Source organism: Xiphophorus maculatus, chromosome 7, assembly GCF_002775205.1.
Source record: "Xiphophorus maculatus strain JP 163 A chromosome 7, X_maculatus-5.0-male, whole genome shotgun sequence".
Lineage (NCBI taxonomy): Eukaryota > Metazoa > Chordata > Actinopteri > Cyprinodontiformes > Poeciliidae > Xiphophorus > Xiphophorus maculatus.
This window is the reverse complement of record NC_036449.1, coordinates 29,947,046-29,973,944: the sequence shown is the minus strand read 5'-3', so window position 1 is coordinate 29,973,944 and position 26,899 is coordinate 29,947,046. Positions and strand designations below refer to the sequence as shown.

General features: G+C 38.8%; 1 protein-coding gene across 1 annotated transcript; it reads left to right on the top strand.

The window, feature by feature from the left end:
• Positions 1-519: 519 nt before the first annotated feature.
• Positions 520-25,658, top strand: calcrl (calcitonin receptor like receptor). Its single transcript, XM_005798148.2, has 13 exons — positions 520-738; positions 13,737-13,842; positions 15,121-15,274; positions 15,817-15,927; positions 16,051-16,163; positions 17,442-17,533; positions 17,623-17,749; positions 18,542-18,695; positions 21,141-21,201; positions 21,285-21,351; positions 22,387-22,605; positions 23,974-24,015; positions 24,964-25,658. Exons 2-13 carry the CDS (start codon positions 13,768-13,770, stop codon positions 25,183-25,185), a joined length of 1,437 nt encoding a protein of 478 aa, XP_005798205.1. The 5' UTR covers positions 520-738; positions 13,737-13,767; the 3' UTR covers positions 25,186-25,658.
• Positions 25,659-26,899: the final 1,241 nt, after the last annotated feature.

Here is a 26,899-nt window from a genome sequence, read left to right as displayed (position 1 = left end):
ATAAACATTTTATTGCCTAAAATCCACACTTGATCATTTGTAGTAAAGGATCTCATCTAAAAAGAAAACTACAAACCACGAAGAAGACTACTTCCTGTCGCCTTCTTCGTCGTTTCCGCCAGAGTAACATCCGGGTGTTGATCACGTGATTCGTGTGACAGAAAGACGTGTTTCCGAAATACATCAGTTTCTATATGACTGGGGGGGAAACACCTCACCCCTTTGATATAAAAACTTGAGTTTTTCTTCTTTCAAGTTTCCATTAATTTATTTGCGTCATTTCAGTTTGCGCAGTTCCCCGTTGCTGAAAGCGCAGCTTCCATTTTCATGACTTATTGTTTGATTTTAACCCAGTTTATGGTTTAATGGAAACAGCGCAACTGGGAAATTACGATGTGGACAAAGATTTGCGCACATTGGCAGAGGAACCGCAGTTATTGCGGGTTAGAATCCGCCCAGAACCGACCCGCCCGCCCGCTGCGCAGCGTGGGAGTGGGCGGCTGGGTGGGTGGGAGTCCACTCAGCTGTGGGCTCTCCACTCCACTCCACTCCACTCCACTCCACTCCACTCCACTCCACGGTGATGTAACAGGAAGCAGTGGGCTGACTTCCAACCTCAAGCTGAAGCCGCCGGAGCTGCGCGCAGAGCCACCGCTGATCCGAACCGAGCCGGACCGGATCGGACCGGACCGGAGGAGCGTGATCGGATCCGAACCTGCTGCGGGATCGCCGTGTCCGGTAAGGAAGCTGGAATGGGTCGGGCTTTGTTGGGGTTTGATCCCCTGCTGGCGGCGGTACCAGTCCGTTTGGACCTCCAGTTCTGCTGATACGAACAGGAAAAGGTTCGGGCTTTTATTCTGGACCTGGATCCGTCCTGGTTCTGATTCTGCAGTCAGGAGAAAATCCGCGGATTGAAGCGCGAATTTTCGAAAACCTTCCATTGATTGTCTGCTGGTGCTGAGTCAGCAGAACCGCCGAACCCGACCGAGCGAGTCCAGAACCTCCCGGTCCGGTTAGTTACATAACCATCCAGAGCCGGACCTACTGCCTGGGTGATGAAGAGGAGCAAATGATGATGATGATGTTATGGTGGAGGTTCTGGTTAAACTGGACCTGCGGTCTGGTTCTGGTCCGGATGTCAGAACCGCTGAAAAACCAAACAGGTTAAAGATGAGGAGTAAAAAACCAAGAGAAATGTTTCAAATTATTGATCCTGTTAAATAAAACCGATTTTCACCATAAATGTTCCAAAATGGCGGTTAAACAGCTAAAGTTTAGTTTATAAACTAAATATTTATATCTGAGCTAAGGTTTTAATTTGGAGTTAAATATTTACACAAATAAATGTTTTAATTTATAAATATTTTTGCTCAGAGCTGAAAATTAAAATCCAAACAAAAATTTAGCTTCTGCCTTAAATATTTAGTTCAAAAGCTAAATATTTAACTCCCAGCTAAAGATGTTCATGAGATAAATATTTAGTTAGGAAACAAAATATTTAGCTTTTTAACTAAATATGTTAGCTTAGAAGCTAAATATTTAAATCTGTCTACATTTTTAGTAGTTAAGTTGTTTCTAAATGAAAGAACTTGGTGAAAATATGAGTTTTATTTCTCTTATAAATCTATAAATAACCCAGATTATGCTCTTAGTTTTTCATGGCGGATTTTTTAAGACTCCAGTGATAATCTGGAGCCGATGCTTCCTGGATTTTTATAATCTGTGACCTTTAAGCCCAGAGCGTGGCTGATGTTTTACATCCAGTGTTGACAAAGCGGCTGGTGAATGAGGGCCTGATGGCGGCGGCCATGTTTCCTAAATATCTGCCATCTTTGATCGTACGCAGGTGATAAATCTGAACTTTTGCTGCTCAATGTTTATTGTTTTCTCAAATCCGTTGTTTCTATTTTCCAAAATGATGCTTCACCTTCACCAAATAATCCAGATTAATCCACCTTTGCTGTTTTGAAAAGTAGATTTTAACGGATGTAGAATAAAACCAGTAGGAAGTAAACTGGTGCAAATCAACCGAAAAGATGATTAATCAGCATTTTAATGAAAAACTGCTGATTAATAATAATATTAATTATCAAGCTGCTGCATTGTTTTATCATCAGAGCTTCGTTCTTTTGGTTTATTTAATAATTTCATTAATTTTGGTTAAATAATCTGAGTGTAAAAGCGGCACGGAGGACTGTTTAGGTATTGAAAGATAAAAACAACAGACTGAAACTGATGGAGCAGAGAAAAACCCTGTAACCATAGCAACCGACAGTCGCCACCGCTAATCGCTAGAGAAGAAGTTCAGCAACATTTAAACATGGCTGCTGCTGAGCGCTTCCTTGTTTACGCTGTAAAAAACGCTGTTTTGTATTCGTCACATCCATGTTTGTTTTGAAACATGGTTTATTTGATCCTTTGATCTTTTATTTTATAAAACATCAGATTCTCAGAATTGTGGAAAACGCAGCGACACGCTAAAGATCAGCAACAACAGTTCAGGATTCAAATGATTCAAAAAACCCGACGGGTTGCAGAATTTATAAGAGGAAAAGTTGAACTACAAACACAAACTGTTTGGAAAGCAGCCAATCAGGAAGCTCCATTTACCTTCCTTGGCACCGATTGGCTGAAATCTGAGATAAACTGTAGATGATAGCTTCTGTGGTTGAGCTAAGACGTTTGTATTGATGCATTTTAAAGTATATTTGGTGTTTGAATATTAAGATATGCATTCACAAATACTTTTAGGTGGAATCTTTGGTATTTCAGTCAATAAATTAAGTTTATTTGTGCAGCACATTTTCAGCAACACGGCAGTTCAAAGTGCATAGTAATATTTTATAGTAACATAGTAATGTTTTATTCTAACATTTATTTTAGGTTTTGGTGAAAGTTATTTGCTGTCCCTCATAAACACTGAAGGTTCATTGTTTAATAAAATAAAATAACTGCAATCAAATGTACATAAAGGATATGAAAACTTTTACCAAATCTACTCCAAAAAAATGCAAAATATATATAATTTTTTTATTGTACATTTTTAATTAAAATGTTTGTATTATATCTAACATTTCTTGTCAATAATTATTATAAAATGTACTTTAAAAATAATTTATTGGAATGTTACTTCCTATTCTCATATTTTTGATTGACTGCCAGTCAATTTATCATAGCTATCATAACTAGCATAGCTATCATAGTTAGCAAAGCTATCATAACTAGCATAGCTATCATAGTTAGCATAGTTATAATAGCTATCATAGCTAGCATAGCTATCATAACTAGCAAAGCTATCATAGCTATCATAGCTAGGAAGCAGAAAACAGACAGAGACGCGTTCAGCAGCTGTTCTCACACATCTGTAAAAAATCTAAATGGCTGAATGAAATCAGAAAGTAGGAGTTAGCATTTATGCTAAAGTAATAGTAATAATAATCACCTAATAGTGAATAAAAGTAAGAAAAGGACATGGAAAGGTCTAGTCAACTCTTTATCCAAACAGTGACGTAACACTTTTAAATAATATATTTTTCTAAAAAAGGCCTAAATGTGCCTTTAGTTTCTGGTTTTGCTTTAAAGTTAAAATATTTTCCATACTGTATTTTGTGCTGCATCCTGTATTTTGCGCTGCATCCTGTTGCGTCTCTCCGTTGACCTCATGGTGACGTTATCGTGTATCATCTGCCTCCTGGCCTGCGGTCGGCTCTGGATTCAGTTTCATGGATGTGAAACCTTTTGAAATGTTTTATTCCTCTCATGCATAATAAAGAACAAAGGATGGTTCCCACCGACCCGGTTCTGGTTCTGATGTGGTCGACGTCGTCCTGGTTCTGGGTTCAGGGAACACTTTGAAGATAATTTAGTTTTTTATCTTCAAACAGATGAGTCTGAGTGTTTTTACCGTCTTTGGGGAATTTTAACAGGAAGCTTGAAGGTTTATGTTGCAGCGTTTTCAGTCGGATGTTGTTAGCAGATTATTTCACTTGGAACATTTTTACATGTTACAAGTGAAATAATCTGCCAGTGAAATTAGAACTTTTCCATTTAAATAGTTTAAAACAATTTCTTGCTGAAAGTTAGTTGTAAGTTTGTTTTGTCTTATTTCAAATGCACTGAGAGATTTGCACTAGAAACTAGACCAAAAATACTCTATGATTTTCTGCAGCACACCTTAGGTTTTACATTTAATCTGTATTTTTGCTTTTTACGGTAAATGATAAAAATGTGATTTTAATTCTCATTTGAACCACAAGGTTTTAAATTAGTGTTTAAAATTTCTTAAACTGCTAATAATCAACAATTATGCAGAGAAAATGATCCTAAAGTTTCCAAATTCTGCCTCAGTCATTATCCGATCATCTCTGTTACAGATCTGAGAGTAAAACCTGACTGTTGTACAGGCATGAAAGAAATCAGCTAATTTTAAAATGAAAAACCTAAAATTTCCAAAATAACGAATTTTTGAATGTTGGAGGTCATGTTGAACTTTTTCATTATTTTGACAAAAAGAATCCCATCATGCTGTAGCAGATCTTCCTTTAATCCTGGAAATGTTCTTCAGGTGATAAAAGGCCGACTTTGTAACCGTCTCTATGTAGTTCTGAAAGTTCAGGTCAAAGTTCATCACTACTCCCAGATTTCAGGCCTGATAATGAAATTAAATGATTCCACTTAAAATATGAACAAAATTTTGTTTCCTCTGGGAGTTTCTCTCTGCATAAAGTTAAAAATGTCTCCATCAAGTGGTCGGTGGTGTGAATTGCAATCCGTCAAAATGACGGTTTTCTTCAGATTTTTCTCATTGTTTTAAAAAATCCAGTCAAAGTTGGAGATATCAGGAACAATCATCCAGTGATTAACTTTGTTTCTTTTTTTGAGTTTCATTGCGTAACTTTGAGTTTTTCCACCAAAGTGGCTCCGTAGATGGTTCTTTAAACCTAGAAATAATTTATTTTCTTTGTCCCGGTTTCTACTGAAACTCAGAACTGAAGGCAGATTATTGGTCCAGATTATTGTGTTTTCCAGATGTTGTTTCATTGATCTGTGTCGTCGTTCCCGTTTTTCATATTTCTTTCTTTCTTCGTTTGAATCAATAATTCATCAGTGAACTGACAGTAAATGAATCTTCACCTGTTGAGTTAAATGATGGACTCATGAGCTGCGACTAAAAGACGACATCTGGTTTCTGTTCAGCAGATCTGAAGCTTTTTCAGTTTGAGAAGATCAGAGAAAATATTCACACTTCAGAATATTAATAAGGAATAAATGAATAAATCATTAATGGAGAAATGCTGCACAGAGTAATAGCTGGTGCGTTTGAGACATTTTTTTTGTTTACACACTTCAGTGAAAATCAATTAAGCGTGCCCAACACTGGAAGTAATGTTTTTATAATTAGCTAAAGTGCTAAACGAGAAATTAGCTTCCCTATTTGCGAAATTAGCCTAATAGCGGAAGTGTGCCCACCTCTGGTTTCTGCTCTCTAAGGTAAAAGCAACAGTTAGCTTTAGCTTTAGCTTTGGGGACTGTAAACATGTCGTCACGATGAATCAAAATTCTTCTGACGTTAAAAAGAAATTCATGAAAATGTTGAACAGTTTGAGAATTTTCCCATTTTAGCTCCATCTATGTGGATGTCTTTGATAGATCACTGAACCTGGTGAAACAGATCCTCCCCCTCTGTCCTCCTACATCAAAGCTTTTATTAGCCGGTGTAATTTCTACGATTTTGTTTTTGCAGTGTCTCGGGCTCTCAGTCGGATATCGGGCTTCCTGTCGGCCGGTTTGTCCAGAGTTATTTTCGTCCTCGCATTATCCGAAGGGAATCGGGGCGTCCGCAGCTGACCGGGTTCAGCTGCTGAAAGAGTTATGAAGGAGTGAAAATGGAGCCATGTTGGAATATTTCAGAGCTGATCTGGATTTTCTCCACCAGTTCGAACTGCTGAATCCGCTCTGCACCTGCAGGACGTGGTTTTATTTTTAACCTGGATATTTTTATCTAAGTATTTGTGCTATTTTTTCCTTTGCGCAGAGCAGAGAGTCATCTTTCTGGGAAGACCCTGTTGTGACCTCAGGACAACCGTCCTGTTCTCCAGCTTCAGTCAACACCTCAAACTGCACCTTAATAATCTGGATTATCTCTGAGTTCCAGATTTAAATCTGATATTTGGAGCCATTCAAATACAAACTTAACAATTAGCTCCAGACTAATTATTTGGATTGAAGCTAAATGTTTTGTTTACAAATGGAATAATTATCTAGATCAGAGCCAACTAAATATTTAGCTATATTTGAGCTAAATATATGTAGCTGTATAGTTAGCTTGCTAGCTAAATGTTTAGCTCTGGAATAGCTACATGATTATGCAGCACGCAGCTAAATATTTAGCTAAATATATTCAAACTAAATATTTCACTTGCTAGCTTAATAGCTTTTTTTAAGCTTGCTAACTAAATATTTGGTTTTGAGCTAAATGTTTAACTTGCCAACTAAATAGTTAGCTTGATAATTAATCATCTTTTCCCTTATGAAAAAAATGCCAGCAATGAATCTCATGGATACTCCAGTCAGATTAAGCTACACATCTGTGGAGTATTTGTGTGAAACGCCGGGAGCCCGGTGAGAACCTCTGAGGTCCACTTGAAATCAGTCCACAGGACGGATGAGTCAGGAACTCTTGTTTATGTTTCACTTTAATACAAATGAGTCCAGTCTTAATTTATCCATCCAGCTGGGAACGATATTTCTCTGCTAGTCATAACTCAGAGCACCTTTGACCTCCACCAGTTGCCTTGTGGTTTTGTATTTTCGCTGGGACTGCCAGTAGCCGAGTGGAGACAGCATGATGCTTCAATAAGCCAACTGGACTTTCTCTGTCGTTTCAAACGGCAGAGAGAGAAGGAGGAAACGCAAACCTTCACCAGCGTCTCTCAGCCACGATTTCTAATCCAGATAAAGACGGAAAGAGGAGCGGCTAAAGCAAAAGAGCAGCAGAGCTAGCTAACAGCTAATGGATTCATTCAGGGCATGGTACTGTGGACTATAACAACAAATTTTTTATTTAGCGCTTATGCTAACTTTGAAAACGTTTAGCACAGTTAGCTTCCCGTTGGGGAGAATTCGACTTAAGAATTCTTGAAATAGTTGGAGTTTATATCCATGCTCTTATTTTGAAGAGCATGGATATAGTATGTAGCATACATCAAGTATGTTTATGTAGCAGTTCCACTTTAGCATTAGCTTATGCTAAGTAGCTTGTTGTTGTGTAGCACTTTAGTGGTAGGGGAACCAATGTTTATGATTTGTGCTTTTAGGATAGCGCTGCTAACCTTTTAGCTAGTTTTGCCCACCAGTGGAAGATATAATTGGTAGTGAAGTTAGCACTATAGGATTAGCTTCCGCCCCATACTGTGTTCATGTAGCACTTTAGCATTAGCGTATTTAACATTTATGATTAGTGCTTTTGAATAAATCAAAATTAGCACAGCTAATTTTTAGCTCAAATCCAAATTAGCAAGTCATTCCTTCATAACTCCTTTATTTTCGCTCAAAGTTTAAACAAATAATTAAATTTCAAGTTTTTAATCAGAATTAATATTTAAACTTCAGCTATCTTGTAATAAAACCTACTTTGATGCAGCTGGGATTGTAATGTTTGGTGCTGGAAAACGTTAAAAACACGTTGCAGATTGAAATCGTGAGGAGAAGTTCTGCAGGTCTACAGTGTTTCCTTCTGCCTTCCTGCTCATCAACGTTTAATCTTAGCTTGGAGTAAAAACGGACCGAGGCGGTTCTGACCCGGAACATGGCCACCGGAACAAATTCACAGTGACAGGTTCTTCCAATATTCATATCGTTCTGGATTCCTGTTTCTTCCTCCGGCCGTCTGGTTCTGAAGTGAACATCAGGAGCAGAGCTGTCCAAAGTGCGGCACAGGGGCCATTTGTGGCCCTTGGACTGATTTTCTGCGGTCCCCCAGCTGCAATTCAAAGAAGATACAAATTTTTCCAGTACATGCAGAAGGAGAATTTTAATTTGTAATCAGGGGAAAAATTTGGAGAAACTTTTACTGAAAGCCAACTTTGCTGCTCCAAAATCAGCTTTTATTTATTTTTTATTAAACTCGGCTAAATATAACAAACATTTTGAATCGAAGTGACCAAAATCCTGTTCTGATTACTGGAAATAAATTTTAAAAGGAACTGAAAACTAGATGATTTTCTTTTAGTACAGCAAACATGTTAAATCTGCTACGACATGTTGGGGTTTTTGTAGAAAAGAAGAAGAAGAAGCACATTTCTGCCTAACAATTTGAGAGTAATAGAAATGTTCTACTAGTAAGCGGATCCTGTGTGGGATCGGGTCAGTAAGCGGATCCTGTGTGGGATCGGGTCAGTAAGCGGATCCTGTGTGGGATCGGGTCAGTAAGCGGATCCATGTGCGGCCCTCAGGACGCTGGCACGCTGCGCAGGGTGTGGGTCTGATGACTTGAATACTTTGGTATCTTTTTATTGTCTGCCTTTAAAGCTGGAAAACAGTCGCCTCCCTCTGCTGCGTTTGTTGGGGAGAATCGGGTTCTTGTTGCGTTTTCCCACAGAATCACCACATTATTCCATTTTCTGCTCCCAGCTGTCCGTTGCTGCCCTGTCGGTCGTCTCCCATGCCCTGGACTCGCTCCATCCACTGCGACGCTGCACTGCAGTTTGTAACAGAAACTGAAGGAATGTGAACTTATGTTATGGGAAATGTGCTCTCAGGACCGGCATGATCCGACCCGGGCCTCCGTACTGATGGTGGGAGTCTCCATTGGATCCGTGTTTACAGGCTGGAGCAGGAAGCTCAGCGGACAGGAACTCCTTCCTTCCTTCCTTCCTTCCTTCCTTCCTTCCTTCCTTCCTTCCTTCCTTCCTTCCTTCCTTCCTTCCTTCCTTCCTTCCTTCCTTCCTTCCTTCCTTCCTTCCTTCCTTCCTTCCTTCCTTCCTTCCTTCCTTCCTTCCTTCCTTCCTTCCTTCCTTCCTTCCTTCCTTCCTTCCTTCCTTCCTTCCTTCCTTCCTTCCTCCCTCCCTCCCTCCCTCCCTCCCTCCCTCCCTCCCTCCCTCCCTTCCTCCCTCCCTCCCTCCCTTCCTTCCTCCCTCCCTCCCTTCCTTCCTTCATTCCTTCCTTCCAGGCAACAGAAACACATTTCCATTGTGTTGGTTTGTGAAAAACAAAACACAAAGAGTTGCTACAGCATCTAAAGCTCAGTTTAGCAAATGAAACATTTTAGCTACAAGTGATTTCATCGTTTTTCCTTCTGTTGCTGATTTGATTTAGATATTGATGCCTAAACTGAGGCAGAAATTCAGACTAAATACCTGATAAATGCAGGATTACATTTTTAGAGTTCTGCTCTTTCCTGAAGCTGGTCAGTGAGTCAGGCTGTCTGCTCCAGTAGAGCCCATAGTCAGCCGTTAGTAGTTTAACAGCAGAGTGATGGGTGCACTGTAAAAACTGACTGCCTCCGTTGGTTTAACAAACATATTTTATCTCGTAAATTCCACTTTATATGTAAGACAAAGAATTAGCTAGATTTTTTTTTAATTACAAGAGTAAAGTCGAAATAATACGATAATAAAGTAATAATAATGTGAGAAGTTACGATATTACTGGAATAAAGTTGAAAAAATGAGGATAAAGTCGTAAAAATTAGCATATCCCTGAGTAGCTGTTAGCATGACTCACATTACCTGCTAGTCTTTCTATTAGCTTGACTGATTAGCTTTTAGCCTGACTGATTGGTTGTTAGCTTTACTTTGAGTTGCTGTTAGACTCTTCATAGATATTAGCTTGACTCTGATTAGCTGCTAGCTTTACAATGAGCAATTTGTGTTTTAGTAGCTATTAGCTTCAGCCTTATTTATATGACTGAACATTTTTTCTGTTGTTTTTTCTATTGGGACCAAATGGAAGCTGTCGCAATATTATTATGTTTTTTTTAATTTCTTGTCCCCTTACCCTAAGTGATAACTGTATTCACAAAGTTAAATCAATAATACTGTAAACTTCATGGAAATAGGCAGAACTTGGATTCCTTTCTCCATCCAGAGACGGTTGCTGGTTGCCTCCTGTGGGAGTAGCTGCTAGCTTTGCAGCTGCTAGCTAGTAATGGTGGGATAACGATAAGGATGGCAGGGATCTGGCAGCAGGTGAGAAGACGGCAGATGTTGTACAGGCCTTGGACAACGCTGTGCATGCGAGCAGATGTAATGGGTGATGTCATCTCCTGTGTCTAGTCTACATGGCTAACCACCCAGGTGAAACTCTGAGCAACTCCAGATAAAACGGGCCACCCACAGTTCACGCGGCTCTCGCAGATCAATGATGGAGTTGTTGTTCTTCAGTGGAGGTCAGACTTTCATCTTTCAGTTGCGGCTGGGGAAGAAAAAGTTTGACATAGTGGAATAAAATAAAGATGTTCTGCTCAGATGAGACCATTGTTGTACTTTTTGCCCTCCGTACCAAAACCTACGTGGAGCAAAACAAACATCGTACCCTGAACTCACCACAGAGACATTTTAAGACATTTTTAATGCAACGCTGAATGAAATTTAAGACTTAAAAACTATGGGTCTAGCGAATATAAATATAGAAGTAGCTGCTAATTTATGCTGCTAGCTAGCATGTTAGCAGCTACTGAACAGTAGCTTCAACCGCCTCGAGTTACAGAACGCAATGAAGATGTTTGTACACGACACAAACTTTTACCTGATAGAAAAGTCCCACAACAACAACAACAAAACAGATTAATAGTCCTGAAACATCAATATTTAAGACCTGTGATTAACATATGTAAGGCTGACTATTTAAATTAATTTAAGAGGGTTTACACACCTCACTGTCCGGGAGACTTGATTTGATTGACCAAAATTGCAACATTTGTTCTATTTTCAGCTGTTGTTCCCTTCCTGGCCTGGGGGGGGGGGGCGCTGGACCAAGAACCACCGAAGGAAACGACACAAAAACCTCTTAAGAAGACACTGAGCACAACTTCCTTCTTCACCAGCAACAAACAGTTAGTTATTTTGACCCCTAATAGCCACTAGCTGGACTCTGATTAGCTGCTAGATTTACTATGAGAAGCAGCTAACAGCTATGCTTGTATTTTGTAGCTTCTAATTAGCAAGTAGTTAGCGACTTTTATTAGCCGCTAGTTTTACTATGAGTTGTAAGCAGTTAGTAGCTTTTAGCTAAGCTCTGCTTAACTTAGCTTTACTCTTTAACAAAATTCAAATAAATGTTCAAAGCTTATGTTCAGCGAGGTTGAATATAAGACAATGCATATTTTTTTTTAAAAATTAAAGACTTTCTAGTGTTAAAGACTTTCTAGTTTATCTGTGACGGAAAGCGAACGTCTGTTCATGGAGTCACCAGAGACTCTGGCTTCATCCTGACTGGTTTAACCAACAGAAAATGAAACTGAGCTGCATGAGAAAATAACTGTTTTGAAAAACGGATCTAATTTTATTAAATAAATTGACATTAGGCCAATTAGAAGAACCGATCCGCAGCGCTTGCGTTGCCTTCTTTTGACGTCTGCTAGACGGGACTCAAACCAGGATTGGCCAAGAAACAGCTGGGGAACTTGGCAGAGCGGGCGCTGTGTGTTTGTGAACATTTTTGTAGTGTATTTCCATTCATGCGTGACGGAGCAGCTGATCTTCTAATGGCTGTTTCCAATTTGCAGATCACATCTATGCTTTACAGCCTCCGTCCCTCCGTCCCTCCCTGCCGAAGAAAGGCTCTTGTAACGCCGCGCAGCGACCTGGAGGTCAGATCCATCTGCGATGCATTGTTGGACTAATAACCCCCCGCTGGCCTCGCGTTTATTCTTCTGCGTTCGCCCTGCCGCAGCCAGAGAATTTAGATTTGTTAACCAAACAATGCAAATTGAAGGTTGCTTGCTGCCAAGAATTAAAGGTTCAGGAATCTCTGGTTGGGTTGTGTTGTTGGTTTCAGTAGAAACTGTTGTTATGTGGGGATGTAGCAGCAGATAGTCGTTGACAGTCTGGAGTCGTTTGAAATGAAAACCAGCTGGCGACCATCACGTCCATGCTTGGCCCCTCTATACACTGAACATGATATGGTGAGTGAGTGAACAAGGCCTCGCTCATAAAACCCAGCAGCAGATGTTCATCAGGTCACCGTGTTAAGATAGCAACAGCTAACACCAAACAATATCAGCAAAGTACTCATCTCTGCTCTTCAGGAGGTTTATATGTTTATGCAATATTGTTGGAGAAAAAAGTTGTATTAATTGTATATTTTATTCAGTTTCAGCAAACGTTCAACAAACGTCACTGAAGCAAATAGAACAAAAAACTCTAGAGAAGACTGAGTGCAACTTCCTACTTCACAAAATGCAAACAAAACTGGAGTCAGATTTTAGCAGGATTTCTCTTTTGTCTTAAACTACAGATATGCACTCAGGATGCAGATTTTCCACCATTTTGTTTTTTGTCTGCAGAGTGTGAGAGCTAATACTCTGCAATTTAAAAGTGTTAAAATGTTTATTATTTGATTTGCTTACATTGCTTTTAAAGTTTTTATTATTTTTTCAGAATGAGGAAATTGTTTCCCCTTCATTCTGAACATTTATTAGCTTGTCTCTGATTAGCTGTTAGCTTGCCAATTAATGGATATTAGTTTATTTTTGTGTAGCTTGACTCTACATAGAGTCAAGCTAATAGCTTTGATTGATTGATTAGCTAGTAGCTTGGTTCTGAATTAGTGTATTCTCGCTCTGAGTAGCTGTTTTCTTGAGTCTAAAAAGCTGTTAGCTTGTCATTGAGTTGCTCTTAGTTTGTTCATGACTTACTATTAGCTTAACCCTGATTAGCTGTTAGCTTGTTTCTGATTAGCTAATCTTCAATGAGCTTAACTTGTCTCTAAATCGCTGCTAGCCTGTCCCTGAGGAGCTGCTAGCTTGACTATAATTAGCTGTTAACTTCTCTCTGTTAAGCTGCTAGCTTTACTTGATTAGCTGTTAGCTTATGCCTGAATATTTACTACAAGTCCCTGGTAGTTTGTCTCAGTAGCAACAGTATGTCTGCATTTATGTGTTAGCTTTACGTTACCTTGATGCTTTTTCCTGCTTTTGGTTGTATTTAGTTGAATTTACACAGACTAGCCTGTAAAGTAGGTGTTTCTGTTTGGATTCTCTGCTGTGTTTCAGCCTTGGAGCCCCAGTTGGTCCAGCCAACCCTCCAGAGCTCAGCCTTTAGAAGTGAAGGCCGTAAACACTCATGATTTACAGCGCCTGCCTTGTTTCAGGTTTGGCGACTGAAAGCTAATGATGTGTGGCTTTTTAAAAAGCAGCAGAGTGGCCAAAAATATGAGCCGTTTTCAGGAAGTATCCGTTGTTGTTTCTTCCTCCCTGGTGTCCCTTTGATTTCTCAACCCAATTTGCTGCAGGAGCTTCTTATTTTGAGTGACCCACACGATGCCTGCAGTTATTATCCAACAGTCTGACGCTTAGTTTCCTCAGATTACACTGTATGAATGTGCCTCTTCTTTCAATTATGACATGTTTTCTTTTTTGTTTTTGATCATGTAAATTTTGATTTACGTTGTTTATGTTTTTTGACATTTGTATTCCTCCTGGCTAAAGTTACATATATTTAAGTTTAGTCTAGGTAGAAGATCAGTAAAGCAGCTTTTCTGAGCTGGTTTTCATTGTTTGTTGTTTCCTGTTTCAGACCCGAAGCTGGTGAAACATCGTTACCTGACATGGCGGAGAGGAAATTAGACGGCTTCAGATGGAGCTGGAAGGTCGCACTCATTCTTCTGTGCAACCTAACAACAGTAAGACAACACAAACATGATCTAGCAATGAGATGTTTTCCTGCTTTATCAACCCCAAAACCAGTTTGGTTTTGTTTGGGATCATTCTCGCCATGACAATGATCAGCTCAGACAGCTGTCTAGTTTGACCAGAAAAATTAGACCATATGTGGCATATTAACCAAAGTTGGTGTAAAGTTAGCATGAGGGCTATCGCTAGCATGCTGATGGACAACAACGTACTCCATTAATTAGGCAAAACAACAGTGAGCAAGTAAAAATTGGCTAAAAGTCTAATTTTAGCGATGAAGCTAACATTAGCTTGTGGGGAATCATGTTAGTTAACATAAACTAAAACAACTAACATGATAATATCTGTCATGCTAACATAACTGTATTCATTTGGTTTATGTTAACTTCATCATTCATATCAAAATTAGCTAAATGCTGTAGTAGCTATCAAGCTCATGTTAGCATGTTAGTCTATCACTAGCATGTTGGCTAACATAGAATAACTATTCAGCATGCAAACATCAATATATAAGCAAAAATTAGCTAACAGACTAATTCTCCAAATTAAGCTAATGTCAGCTGGTATCATGGTTGAATGGGGCACCATGCTAACATATACTAGCACTAACTAGCATATGTATTATGCAAACAAAATTAACTAACATAGATTAACTCAATTCTGTATGTTAAACTTAGCTTTTGTATACAAAATGGTTAAATGCTATTGTATCTATCAAGCTAACACTAGTTTGCGGGCTGTTGCTAGCATGCGGGCTATCACTAGCATGTTGACAAACAGAATAACTCAGTTTGTCAACAGCAGTGTATAAACAAAAAATAGTTGGAAGGCTAATTCTACCTATTAAGCTAACATTAGCTTATATGCTATTATGCTAACTAACATAAAATAATACTAACAACTTCAAACATGCTCAGAAAATTAAATAACATAGACTGACTCCATTTCAGTTAAATTTAGCTATCATATCAAAATGTGCTTATATACTATTGTAACTATCAAGCTAACGTTAGCATGCAGCTATCATGCAACAGTTCTCCATGTTGGATCTTCACTGGGTTTTTGAACTTTGACATTCCAGCTAAATGTTGTCCAACACACTGAGTGCTGAAGAGTAGGTTTCTGTTACCGACCAGAGAGCGACTTCCATCTGCACTCAGCCATCAGTAACTAGTGGCTAACAGAGTTTGGTCCACTCAGACGCTCTAAACTCTCCAGTTTTGACACTGTGTGGATTATTTGTTTTGCTCATAACCTTGTGTTTTCAGTTCCTGGTGAGGGCCAGCATGGAAGTGAATGAAAGCCAGCAGCAGCATCCCAACAACGTCTACCACGACTTTGGGATCACCAGGAACAAGATCGTCACAGCGCAGTTCGAGTGCTACCAGAGGATCATGAAGGACAACACAAACGGCAGACATGGTAGCCTTCAGATTTCCCCTTACCTAGCAACCGAAGCAGAGCTCCAACACGTTTGGTCAGCTGGTTTTACAACTGTACAATGGCTGCTGGAAAAGACAAGAAAAGATTTTAGTTGTTGACTTACCATCCAGAAAACACTTGCTGTATACTCGTTTTTTGTGCAGGAGGCTCTACTAATGCCTTTCAAACATGTACGGTTGTATAATTGTAAACGTTGAGTTGGAAGGGGCGTGGCCAGCAGTAGCTTATTTAGATCTAAAGTGACAAGAGGTCCTAAAAAAGCTCAAATTAGGCAGAACTGAGCAGATTAAAATTTTAATTGTGTGCAGAAGATGTAATGAACGATTTGTGTAGGCCATAGACAAATCCTCACCTGTCATAGAAAGTGTAATAGGTCACCCTTAACGTATCTACTGCTAACATCTTGGAGGTCAAGTCTTGTTGGGTCAGGGCTGCTTTGGCTGCAAAAGGTGATAATTTTATGTCTGATTGGTGGATTGTACTTTAAAATCTCGCCCATTAAAGCATCTCTGTGGTTTTAGAGCCCATGTGTAATCGGACCTGGGATGGATGGCTGTGCTGGGATGACACTCAACCCGGAGTCACGTCGGAGCAGCACTGCCCGGACTATTTCCAGGATTTTGATCCTTCTGGTGAGGAAAACAACAAACACTAAACATTTCTGTCAGTTTCCTTTGTCATGTGGTGACAGTGGGAAGTAATCCTTCTCTTTTAACGGGAAAAAACATGTTTTTTAAATGTTTTTTGTCTTTCAGAAATGGTGACAAAGATTTGCACCAACAACGGTCAGTGGTTTGTTCATCCTGACAGCAACCGGACATGGACCAACTACACGCGCTGCAACGAACACACGAACGAAGGAATGGTGGTACATGACTTTACCAGAAAGGAATGACAAAATGATGCTGAAAAGGTCACAAATTCAGACAGAGCAACATTATTGTGGCTTGTAGCTCACAATATTTCCATGTTAAAATTTTTAAAAACATGTAAAAAAACATAAAAAACTTTTTAACAAACTGCAAGTACAAAGCCGTGGAAAGCCTGGTCTGTATTAGCAAGGAGTGCTAACGTCAAAAACTGTAATTTAAACTCATTCTGACTGAATTCACATACATGTCATTTCTGTTCCAGTTCAGACCGGCGTTGTTACTCTGACGCCCACTGACTTCAGCGCTCTGAATATTTTTCCAAACATTTCTCTGACAGAGTATCAGGGAGGTTTGCAGCTGTCCAGGTCTAATCTAACCAGCTGTGGTTTCTCAATGCCATCACTATAGCAACTCGATTATGTCACTATCTTTAGTTGACACTTTGCTAGCTAGCTTTGAGAAAACCCTGCCGGGCCTCCAGTAGGTTCACCAGCCGTGTTTAGTCGCTTTGATCAAACTCAAGTTTGCTTGTGTAGAAAATTCGGTTTGTTTGGTGAGTTGTGAGCGCTAATTGAACTCTGGTCCGATACAAACTTCAGTCTGGGTTCGGTTGAAGTGAACTCTTTAGTGGTTTGAATAAATATGTGAAAACCAAGCGGATTGGAGACCGCTCCGAAGGCAGAGGAGGACTACAGCGCAGGGAATGCTGGGTAAATACAACCAAAACAAACGTGCTAGCGTAGCGCTAGTGGGAGAAACGGCTCATGGTCTTTAACCAAAGACTAAAGAGAAATCCTCCAACAGCTAAAATCCTACACCACTTTATTTTTTGTTTCTGTTTTGAGAAGAAGGAAGTTGCACTCAGTGTCTTCAGAGGTTTCTGTGTCGTTTCCTTTGGTGATTCTTGGTGCAGCGCCCCCATAGGCCAGGAGGGGAACAGGTTGGTTTGACTCACAGCAGAGAGAAAGAGAATCACAGCAGCTGGAGGTGGAGCAGATGATGAAGTTTTGGTTCCAATTGAACCGAGTCTATTTGACTATCAGGTGTGAAAACATCCAAAGCTGCTACATGGTGTGTCCTGCAACTGCTGCAGCAAAAAGATTTCACCAAGTAGCAAAAAAATCAGTAAATAGGAGCCTCAATAAAAAGAGAAGTGTGCACACACCTCCAAATTGCACCTTGGCTGGTTGGTGGGATGAACAAGGAAGTTTGAATTTATGAAGTTGCACCTCATGGGGAGTTTTTGACCAAATTTGTTTTCTGCTTCTTTCCAGACGGCAATGAATCATTTCTACTTGACCCTTATTGGACATGGACTCTCTCTGGTCTCCCTCTTCATCTCACTGGCTATTTTCTTCCATTTCAAGTAAGTTCCTAACATCAGCCTGCTCCAAGTTTAGGTTTTATTCATCGATTCTTATCTGAGTGGATGAAAACATCTGGCTTTTCTTGCAGAAGTCTGAGTTGCCAGAGGATTACTCTTCACAAGAACCTTTTCTTTTCTTTTGTTCTGAACTCTGTCATCACTATCATTTGGCTAACTGCAGTGGCTAACAACCGGGAGCTGGTGCAAAGAAATCCAGTAAGTTCATTGTTTCTTCAAATCCATCCAGTTTATTTCTGGAGTTTCAGTTTGAACTACTGCAAACAGCTGAAAGAATTTCAGGAACTACACAGACTGCTGTCAAAATCTCCCAAATTAACCCAGTTCACAACGCTAACTGCTGACAGCTCTAAGCATGGTGTCTATGCTAGCTCTGCTAACCATGCTAATGTCGTTTAATATGCTAACTGCATCAAACATGTTGGGTTTCCTATTTATACTAAAAATTGATGCTAATTGCTTCAACTACTTACAGTGCTAACTGCATTAATCATGCTAACTGTTCCAGATATGCTAACTATACTAATATTGCTAAGCATCCTAGCTAAACAAACCTAAATCCTAGCTGTGCTGAATATGTTCAATATGCTTTACTCGATTTATGAAACAGTTCTGGAAACAATGAAAACATAAAATGAATCTCTTTAAACTAAAATAAATTTTATATTTGTTTTATCTGGTTAAAACATTAAAACGAGAAATTAGAAATCATAAAATTAGATTAGTTTTATGTGACATAAAACTAATCTAATTCTCATTTTAACAAGAAAGTTTCCTGTTAAAACAAGAAACTGAATTTATTTCCAGTCTCTGGCAATTATACTTTTCCATTAAACATTCACAATTATACATGTTTTTTCCTTTCTGAGCAGAGTAGCAGCTGATTATTTTCTGTTTTTAACATGTGTGACTTAGTAAAGAAACTGCTGGTATGTTTTTCTGCGCCCATCATGTCTGATATTTTTACATTATTACTTTGTGTTTCTGTAGATGAGCTGTAAAGTGTCCCAGTTTATCCACCTTTACCTGTTTGGCTGTAATTACTTCTGGATGCTGTGTGAGGGGATTTACCTTCACACGCTCATCGTGGTGGCCGTGTTCGCCGAGAAGCAGCACCTCATGTGGTATTATCTGCTGGGCTGGGGTAAGTGGGGCAAAAATCCACTAAAACTCACCAGGGCAGCGCACAGTTCCCAAAAATACCACTCATATAAAAGTAAAAAATGTTTAGTAAAAAGTCTACTGAAGTGCTAAATAACTGATCAAATTATCAATCATTTAATATTTAAAAATTACATCATCAGACTGTCCAAAATATTAAGTTAAGAGGAAGTTTTGGCATTTTAGGGACTGAAATGACAATAATTCATATAAATAACAAAAATAAAATTAAAAAATCAGGCAACAGAAAAGTTTCCCAAATCAGTTTCTTTCAATAAAAAACGTGTGAAACGTTAACAGAAACTGCAGGTGTGTCTCTGGTGGATCTTTGTTTTTCATTCAGTGGGTAGAAAATATATAAATTTTACTCAAGTAAGAGTAGAAATACTTCATGATAAAGTTACTTCAGTAAAAGTAAAAATAAATCATAGTAAAAATAGTCTAGATTTAATTGCACCATTGATTTAATCAAACTCCAGTCTGTCTGTCTGTCTGTTGTGAAAATCAAAATTCATAATTTAACCAAAAAAACAAACAAGACAAAAACTCTGGTCCTAAAAAGACTCGGAATCGGTTCGGTTGAAATGGACTCGGTCAGAATGCATATGAACACCAAGCAGACCAGAGACCGCTCCAAAAGCAGGAAGTGGACTACAGCGCAGGGCATTCTGGGTAATATATTAAATAAGGCGCTGCTCTGTCGCCGTGGCAACTGAGTGTAGCGTAAAGCTGGGCGAGGACAAGCAGAATATAAGTGGTTTAAAGTTGTTCTTCACCTTGTTTACCAGTTTATTTTCGCTGTCATTTTTAAATAAATGATCGATTACTGATCAATATAAAACATACATTTGCCTAGTCCTGTTTTTCAGCTTGACAGAAACTGTGTATTAATTTATATACGTATTTTACACTCAAAGCATCGGCCATTTTCTTGGCTCTAGTTTAAGCCGTATTTTATAGAAATCAGGTAAGAAATAAGATCGTTTTAGTGACAGATTCCTGCTCGTCCTGCGGTTCAACATTCTGGTTTTGCGGACATGACTCGGCGACTCGCAGTAATGGCGGCTGCAGAGCGACGCTAGCGTTAGCCGCTGTTGAGAAACGAGATATAGATGCTACCTGTTGCTGGTTGTTTTCTCGTCTCTCCAGGTCCGTTAATGTCGTCTGTAAAAGTGAAACCACAGAGACAACAGTCACTGCTCAACTTCACAACCATCCAGAATTTATTCAAACAATCAACTGTGTAAAATCACATCAACGGCTCATCATAATCATCAGAAACCAAAACCACAGGAAGAAATTAATTACCTTAGAAAAATACAAAAATATGAAGACGCGCCTTCGGAGACAGATCCACCCAGTGATCTGATTGGCTGTTATAGATCAATTATTTTATACCAAGGCGTGTTTCTACTGACTGATGTGTCTAAAGTAGCGTTTGGACTCAAACAGCCGTAATGACGTGTTGCTGTTTGCAGCCAGAGGCCAGGCAGCTGGTACCAAGGCCAAGATGAATCCATCCGCTGGCTGATCCTCCCTCCTCTTTCCCAGCATACAAACAATAGATGTGTTCATTTCTTACAGAAACATTTTACTCAAGAAAACGGGACCAAAGTTTATCAGCTATCTGTGTTTCTCATTTCAAACTGCTTCAAACTGCTTCCTGAACCCACAGAGCTCTCCTGACCTCTGACCTCTGACGCAGGACATCAAACAGCAGATTTTGATTATAAAAATTAGCAGGTTTCATATAATATCTTCAAACTCTTATAAAACAGACATGAGCAGTTTCAATACCAAAACATCTTTTACATTCAATGTTTTCTGATTAGTTTCTAACTCCTCTGGTTATAATGAACTAAAACATTTTCAAATGAATATATAACTTCTACACTCTTAAGAATGTGATCTAATATAAAAAACTACTGATTTTAATCAAGTTGGGATCATTATATCTAAGAAAAACTTTTACTGATTAAGTTATATATTTATTAAACCATGAGTCTAAATCCATGAGGCCGACTCAAAACAATCAGGATGTTTCAACATGCGCTAAAGTTAATCATCATTAAAACGAGCATAATTAAACTAACATTTCCAACCCGGCTGACAGGCGATATTCAAACCAGTAAATAATTGATGGAGAAATAATACAACCGCTAAAATCTGACGGTACTCCATTGTTGTTTGTATTTTGTAGGAAGGAAGTGGCGTTCAGTGTCGTCTGCGGCGGTTCTTGAGTCAGTTTTAATCGTTTGAAGAGAACCGCCGCAGCTGAACATGTTACAAAGTTTGTAATTTTGGTCCATAATTAAACCATCAGCTGTGAAAAAACCCTACAAGTACATTAAAAAAAAAAAAAAGTTTAAGTAAATGTAACTATTAGTTGCAGAATAACAGCAACTGAAGCGTAATTTAATTTTTTTAGGCTTTCCTCTGATCCCAGCGTCCATCCACGCCATCGCTCGGAGTTACTACTACAACGATAAGTGAGCCTCAGATATTAAATGTTCTGTCGTGTTTTTGTTCCGGATCTTGTTGCCTAAACTTCTCCTCTGTTCGCTCGCTGCAGCTGCTGGATCAGCTCCAAAACGTCACTGCTCTACATCATCCACGGCCCCATATGTGCAGCTCTGCTGGTGAGATGAAGTCAGCGTGTCGGCTGATCCGCTCCGGGTTTCTATTGCACAATGGTTCTGGTTCTGGTTCTGGTTCTGGCCTCTGCTGTGTTTAGGGGGGTTAATTGTGTTTGTCTTGTGAAATCGATTCATCTGCCCTCCCAGGCTTGTTCTGTTTTGTAAGAATCTATCAGAGCAACGGGACTTGTTCCAGTTTTTCTCTTCACTCCTTCAGATCTCTGATTTTATTTTTTAACTCTGAAACTTTTTCTGCTTGTTTTTCTGAAAAAAAAACAACAAGCAGTAAATCTAAACTATGTTGTTATTGTTTAGATCTGGGAATTTGGATGCAGGGAGGAAGTAATCCCATCTAAACCAGGGGTATCCAAAGTGCGGCCCGCGGGCCATTTCTGGTCCCTGGGATGGTTTTGTGAGGCCCAAATTTGGCCCTTTGACACTTTTTATAATATTTTAGGATGAGATTTTCCATGGAAACATTAAAACTTCTTTAACAGAAGATGTTAAGTACGACACAAAGATTTTTTTTTCTCTACTTAGCCTTTTTTTAAATCTCCTAATAAGTAATATCACAAACATTTAAAAAAGTTTTTACTCAAAACAAAATCAAACTTGGTCACACCCATTCATTATATTTGGCCAGAAACAGAAACGTTTGTAGAAGAAAATTTGTATTTTTGTTTCTGGGAATAAGCTAATAATAAAAAATGGAAAACAATAATAAAAGTAAAATATTACATCTTTTATTTATTGTTGTGTAGGTAAAAGAAATAATTCACAATATTTTAAAATATTTATTTAATTGGGGGAAACGATAAAGATTTGGCCTCGGTTAAACTTCGGTGCAGGCGGTTTGGACAATAAAACGAGTTTTTATTGAGCAACTTTTAAAGAGACAGCGTACTTTATAAAACACTCTGAACTTGTTTCTGTTCTGTCCTTCCGGCTGCAGCGAACACATTTAGGTCAACCTAACCTGAAAACACAAAGCTAACGAGCTGCAGCCTGAGTATTTCTGTGTTTTGGTTGGTCCTGCAGGTGAACCTGTTCTTTCTGCTGAACATCGTCCGGGTTCTGATCACCAAGCTGAAGGTGACGCACCAGGCCGAGTCCAGTCTGTACATGAAGGCGGTCAGAGCCACGCTCATCCTGGTTCCTCTGCTGGGGATCGAGTTCGTCCTGCTGCCCTACAAACCCGAAGGACGCGTCTCCTCCGAAATATACGACTACATTATGCACATACTGATGCACTACCAGGTGAGACGTTCAGGGTTTCATCTGATTTATTACTAAATAAAACTAAAATAAAAGAGTTGTCTCCCTTTCCTGTCCTAAAATAGGATCATTATTATTGTTTCACCAAAATAAGGTGTTGCTTCCTGTCTATTCCTACAAAGGAGAATTAGGACAAAACTAAGAAAAAAAATTAATTGTAACAATAAAAACGTCAATATTATGAGAAAAAAAGAAGACTTCAAGAATTGAGTCAAAATAATACGACAAAAAGTCAAGCTATTGAAAATAGTCTAAAAAATATGAGAACATTTCATAATATGCGTGTAAAGTTGTAATGACAGAATAGTCAAAATATGAGAAAAAAGTCGTACGACAAAAATTCATGAGAATAAATTTGTAATAATACGAGAAAAAAAGTCAATAAAAATGAGAGAAATCGTACGAGTATAAAGTCATAATATAATATCTCAAAATAAAACAATAATAGTCGTACGGCAAAAAGTTATATTGAAAATAGTCACAATAATACGAGAAAAAGTCATAATATGAAAATAAAGTTGTGTGAGAAAAATTCCTATTATGAGAAAAACCTCATAATGATACAAAAATAATAGAAGTAATAATAATAATGTGAGAAGATTTTCGTAGAATAACGTCTTAATATGAGAAAACTGTACAACAAAAAGATATATTCTGAAAATAAACTCATAAAAATGCAAGAAAAAAGTCATAATGATACGATAAAACATTTGAGAATATATGTATGACAAAAATGAACATGAGAAAAAAGTGGGAATGAGGCCAGAATAAATTGTAATATTATGAAGTGGTATTTTTGTATAAAGCCCTCACAAAAAGAAATCAAAGTGAGAAATGTTGAGCATCATGTGACGTTACACTTTATCAGTTTTACAAATTAAAAAATTCTTCACCTGCCAACAAATCAAATTATTATCAGTAGCAGGACGTTGAAACGATTGAGTCTAATTTGAGAACAACTATCAAAGTCTCATTAAAACAACTTTTTTCAGGTAATTTGCTATTTTTTTCAGGTATTTTTGTTTCCCTATTCTGCTAATATTATAACCTTATAATCGTAATTTCAGGCCAAAATAAAAGCATCTGTTGGTGTGGTCCTGGCAGCTTCCCCTTTAAGAGGTTTGTTTACGTTGTATCCCAGGGAGGAACAGCAGGAAGGAAGGAGTGAATTATCTGAAAGCAGTTGGATGTTGACGAGGCGTTATCTGATCGCTTCTCCCAGCAGGAAAATATCTCTCTCAATAGGAAGAGCGAATCCCTCCCTCCCAGAATGCATCTGTCTCAAATCCTGATGTTCTCTACTTTCAGCAGCTTGAACTGTTGCCTTACGAAGAGTTTTTCTCATTCCAGGGTCTGCTTGTGGCAACCATCTTCTGCTTCTTCAACGGCGAAGTAAGTACTTAGCAACTCTACCTTTAGCTTCAGCTAATAGGTACAATAGCATATTAACTCAGATCAGAGATCTGACCCAAAACCCAGATGGTCTGGAAGGCTTGGTTCGATTTGGGAACCAAAAGAAAACCATGTGAAAAATATGTTCCTCTCCTGGCCTGTGGGGGCGCTGCACCAAGAACAGCTGAAGGAAACGACACGAAAACCTTTGAAGACACTGAGGGCAACTTCCTGCTTCACGAGCAACTAGCACGTAGCTAACAGCACGTAGCTGTTAGCTAGACCCCTGTTAGCGATTAGATGACCCTGATTAGCTGCTAGCTTTAATATGAGCAGCAGGTTGTTTGTTTTGAAAAGTAAATAAAATGGAGCAGCATCAGATTTTAGTGGTTGGAGGATTTCTCTTTTGTTTTTGGTAAAGACCACGAGCCGCGGCTAAAGCTAGCAGAAGCTAACATTTTCAATGGAGATAATCAGTGGAAAGACAGTGAAGTAGTTGATTTAATTAGTATCTTGGGTCACATTACCTACCAAGATGGCTGCCAGCTACAAATTTCTGGTGACGTCACGTGAGAACTATGTATTGTTTACTTGTTTACATTGTCTTTTCCTCTGGTCAGTCATTTAAACAGAATCTCTGGACTGATTAGAAAAGTTGGTTTCTGAATCAATATCAAATCCTTAAACAATGAAAGATTTGCATCTCTAAACGTTAAAATTTCCATAATTTTTCTTTGTTGGTGTTTTCTGAAGAATCAGACAAATGTGCGTAACTCCTCGCCAGGCTGGATAAACGTGCAGCTTTATTGTTTTCCTAGTTAAAGGATCAATTCTTTCCATATTTTCGACATTGTTTTCTGGCTTCAGTTTTGCATTTTTGACATGTTGATAAAAACGTTTAATGAGTAGCCACGAACTCTGCCTCTAAAACGTCTGACCCGTTTTCAGGTCCAGGCGGTTCTGAGGCGACACTGGAACCAGCACCACATCCAGTTCGGCAGCAGCATCGGGAACCACTCGGACGCCCTGCGCTCGGCCTCCTACACGGCCTCCTCCATCATCGAGGTGCAGGGCTGCTACTCCATCGACGGCCACACGGAGCACATGAACGGGAAGAGCTTCCACGACACGGACGTCTCCGTCCTGAAGTCGGACAGCACCTTCGCCTGACGCCCGGCGCCGAGGAGCGGATCCCGACCGGCTACGGAAACGCTCGCTCGTCCGGGCGAGGTGAGCGCGGCGCGGCGCCACTCCTCCGTCCTCCGCTCTGTTGACGGGTTCCGATTGGACGCCATCACATTCTAGCCATTCTTAGCGCCTGCTGCTTCATTACTTTGGCGTCTCGTTGTGGACAGAAGCCGTTTGGTTTCACTGTAAGAAAACGCAAACTGTGCCAAATCCAACTCTCCGTTCGTCGTCTCCAAGGACTGGAGATACAGAGATCACAATCCAACGAAGCTACGCCATCAAACAACGTGTTAGGACCGCTACTGATACAAGAAAGGAATACATTTCTGAAAAAGAAAAAAAAACTAACATTTTGAGACTAATGTGGAAGATTTTTTGGAAGAAATAAGAAAATTCCCTGAGCTTAAAAAGTTTAACATTTTCAATTTTACAAGCTCAGAAAATTTCCAGGTTAATCTCAAAATTTGAGATGTTTTTTCTCAACATGTCGACTTTTCAAGCTCAGAAATTTTTATGATTTTCTTAGAAATCTGCTGAAATTAATCTCTACATTTTTGTTTTTCTCTCAAATTTACGACTTTTGTAGCTCAGAGAATTTCCACGATTTTTCTAGAAAATTTCTGAGATTCATCTCAGAGTTTGAGGTTTTTTTCAGACATGCACTCCTTTATTTTCTATCTTTGTTGGCCCTGATTCGCTTCTCATGATACGACGCAGTATTTATTACGGATTCTGCCTCCATGACCGGGAGTAAAAGTCACATTCCCTTTTCTCGGCTTCGCGGCTCGGACTGAGCGAAGATCGACGCCGTTTCGGGTTGAAGCTTCAGATTGTTGACGTCTGGCTGGAAAAGTGAAATTATGGAAACATTTTCCTCTGTCAAAGTCTAAAGATCTGTAAATTTAATCTCAGGAGTGCAAAACGCATAACAATGTCCACAATGTTGAATGAAATGTACAGGCTGAGAGGGAGAAACTAAGTACACCCCTTGATTTAATATCAGAACCTCTTGTAAACACATGGGTTTTCAAAGCAGGTTCAAAATGTGTTAGTATATAAGCTAATTCATGGTCATTTGGAATTGCGCAACTTTTTTATGGAGTTAAATTGGGGCCAAAAAAATTTGTAAACTTGGAAAAAAAAATTTTTTTTCAAGCTTTTAATTGGAAAAAGAATATTGAAAAAAAGATTTGAGACTGTACAAAAAAAGTAAAAACTATGGAACTAAAATAATGCAGATGCTTTCTATGGAGCTAAAATGTGAGGCATAAAGTTTTAATGGGAAATAAAAAATGTTGAAGCTGAAAAATTGTTTTGAAACTGGAAAGAAGATCTAAAACTGAAAACTATTTTTTTTACTGTAAAAAAAGATTTGAGACCAAATAAAGTTAAAAACTATGGAGCTAAAACGGTGCAGAGACACCTTGTAAACTTTAAGTTTCTCTTCAATGTCACTGTTTCTTTTTGCAGTAACTGTTTTATTTTTTGTTGTTGTGAAATTTGGAATTCAAATTATTTCAAGTTAAAATTAATTGTTCAGTTTCAAATAGCGTTTTATTAAAAATATTTTTCAGTTCTAAATCTTTTTTCTAATTTTTCAGTAATGTTTTTTTAGTCTAAGAATTTCAGTTTAAATTTTTTTATTTATTATTTTTCAGTTTCAAACCTTTTTTTTTTTTCAATTAAAAATAATTTT

Excerpts from the sequence above, each read along its gene's own strand:
- calcrl (XM_005798148.2), top strand. The coding sequence starts at position 13,768 with ATGGCGGAGAGGAAATTAGACGGCTTCAGATGGAGCTGGAAGGTCGCA. Across the intron at positions 15,275-15,816 it reads CAACACAAACGGCAGACATG|AGCCCATGTGTAATCGGACC; the intron begins GTAGCCTTCAGA and ends CTGTGGTTTTAG. Across the intron at positions 21,202-21,284 it reads AGTTACTACTACAACGATAA|CTGCTGGATCAGCTCCAAAA; the intron begins GTGAGCCTCAGA and ends CGCTCGCTGCAG.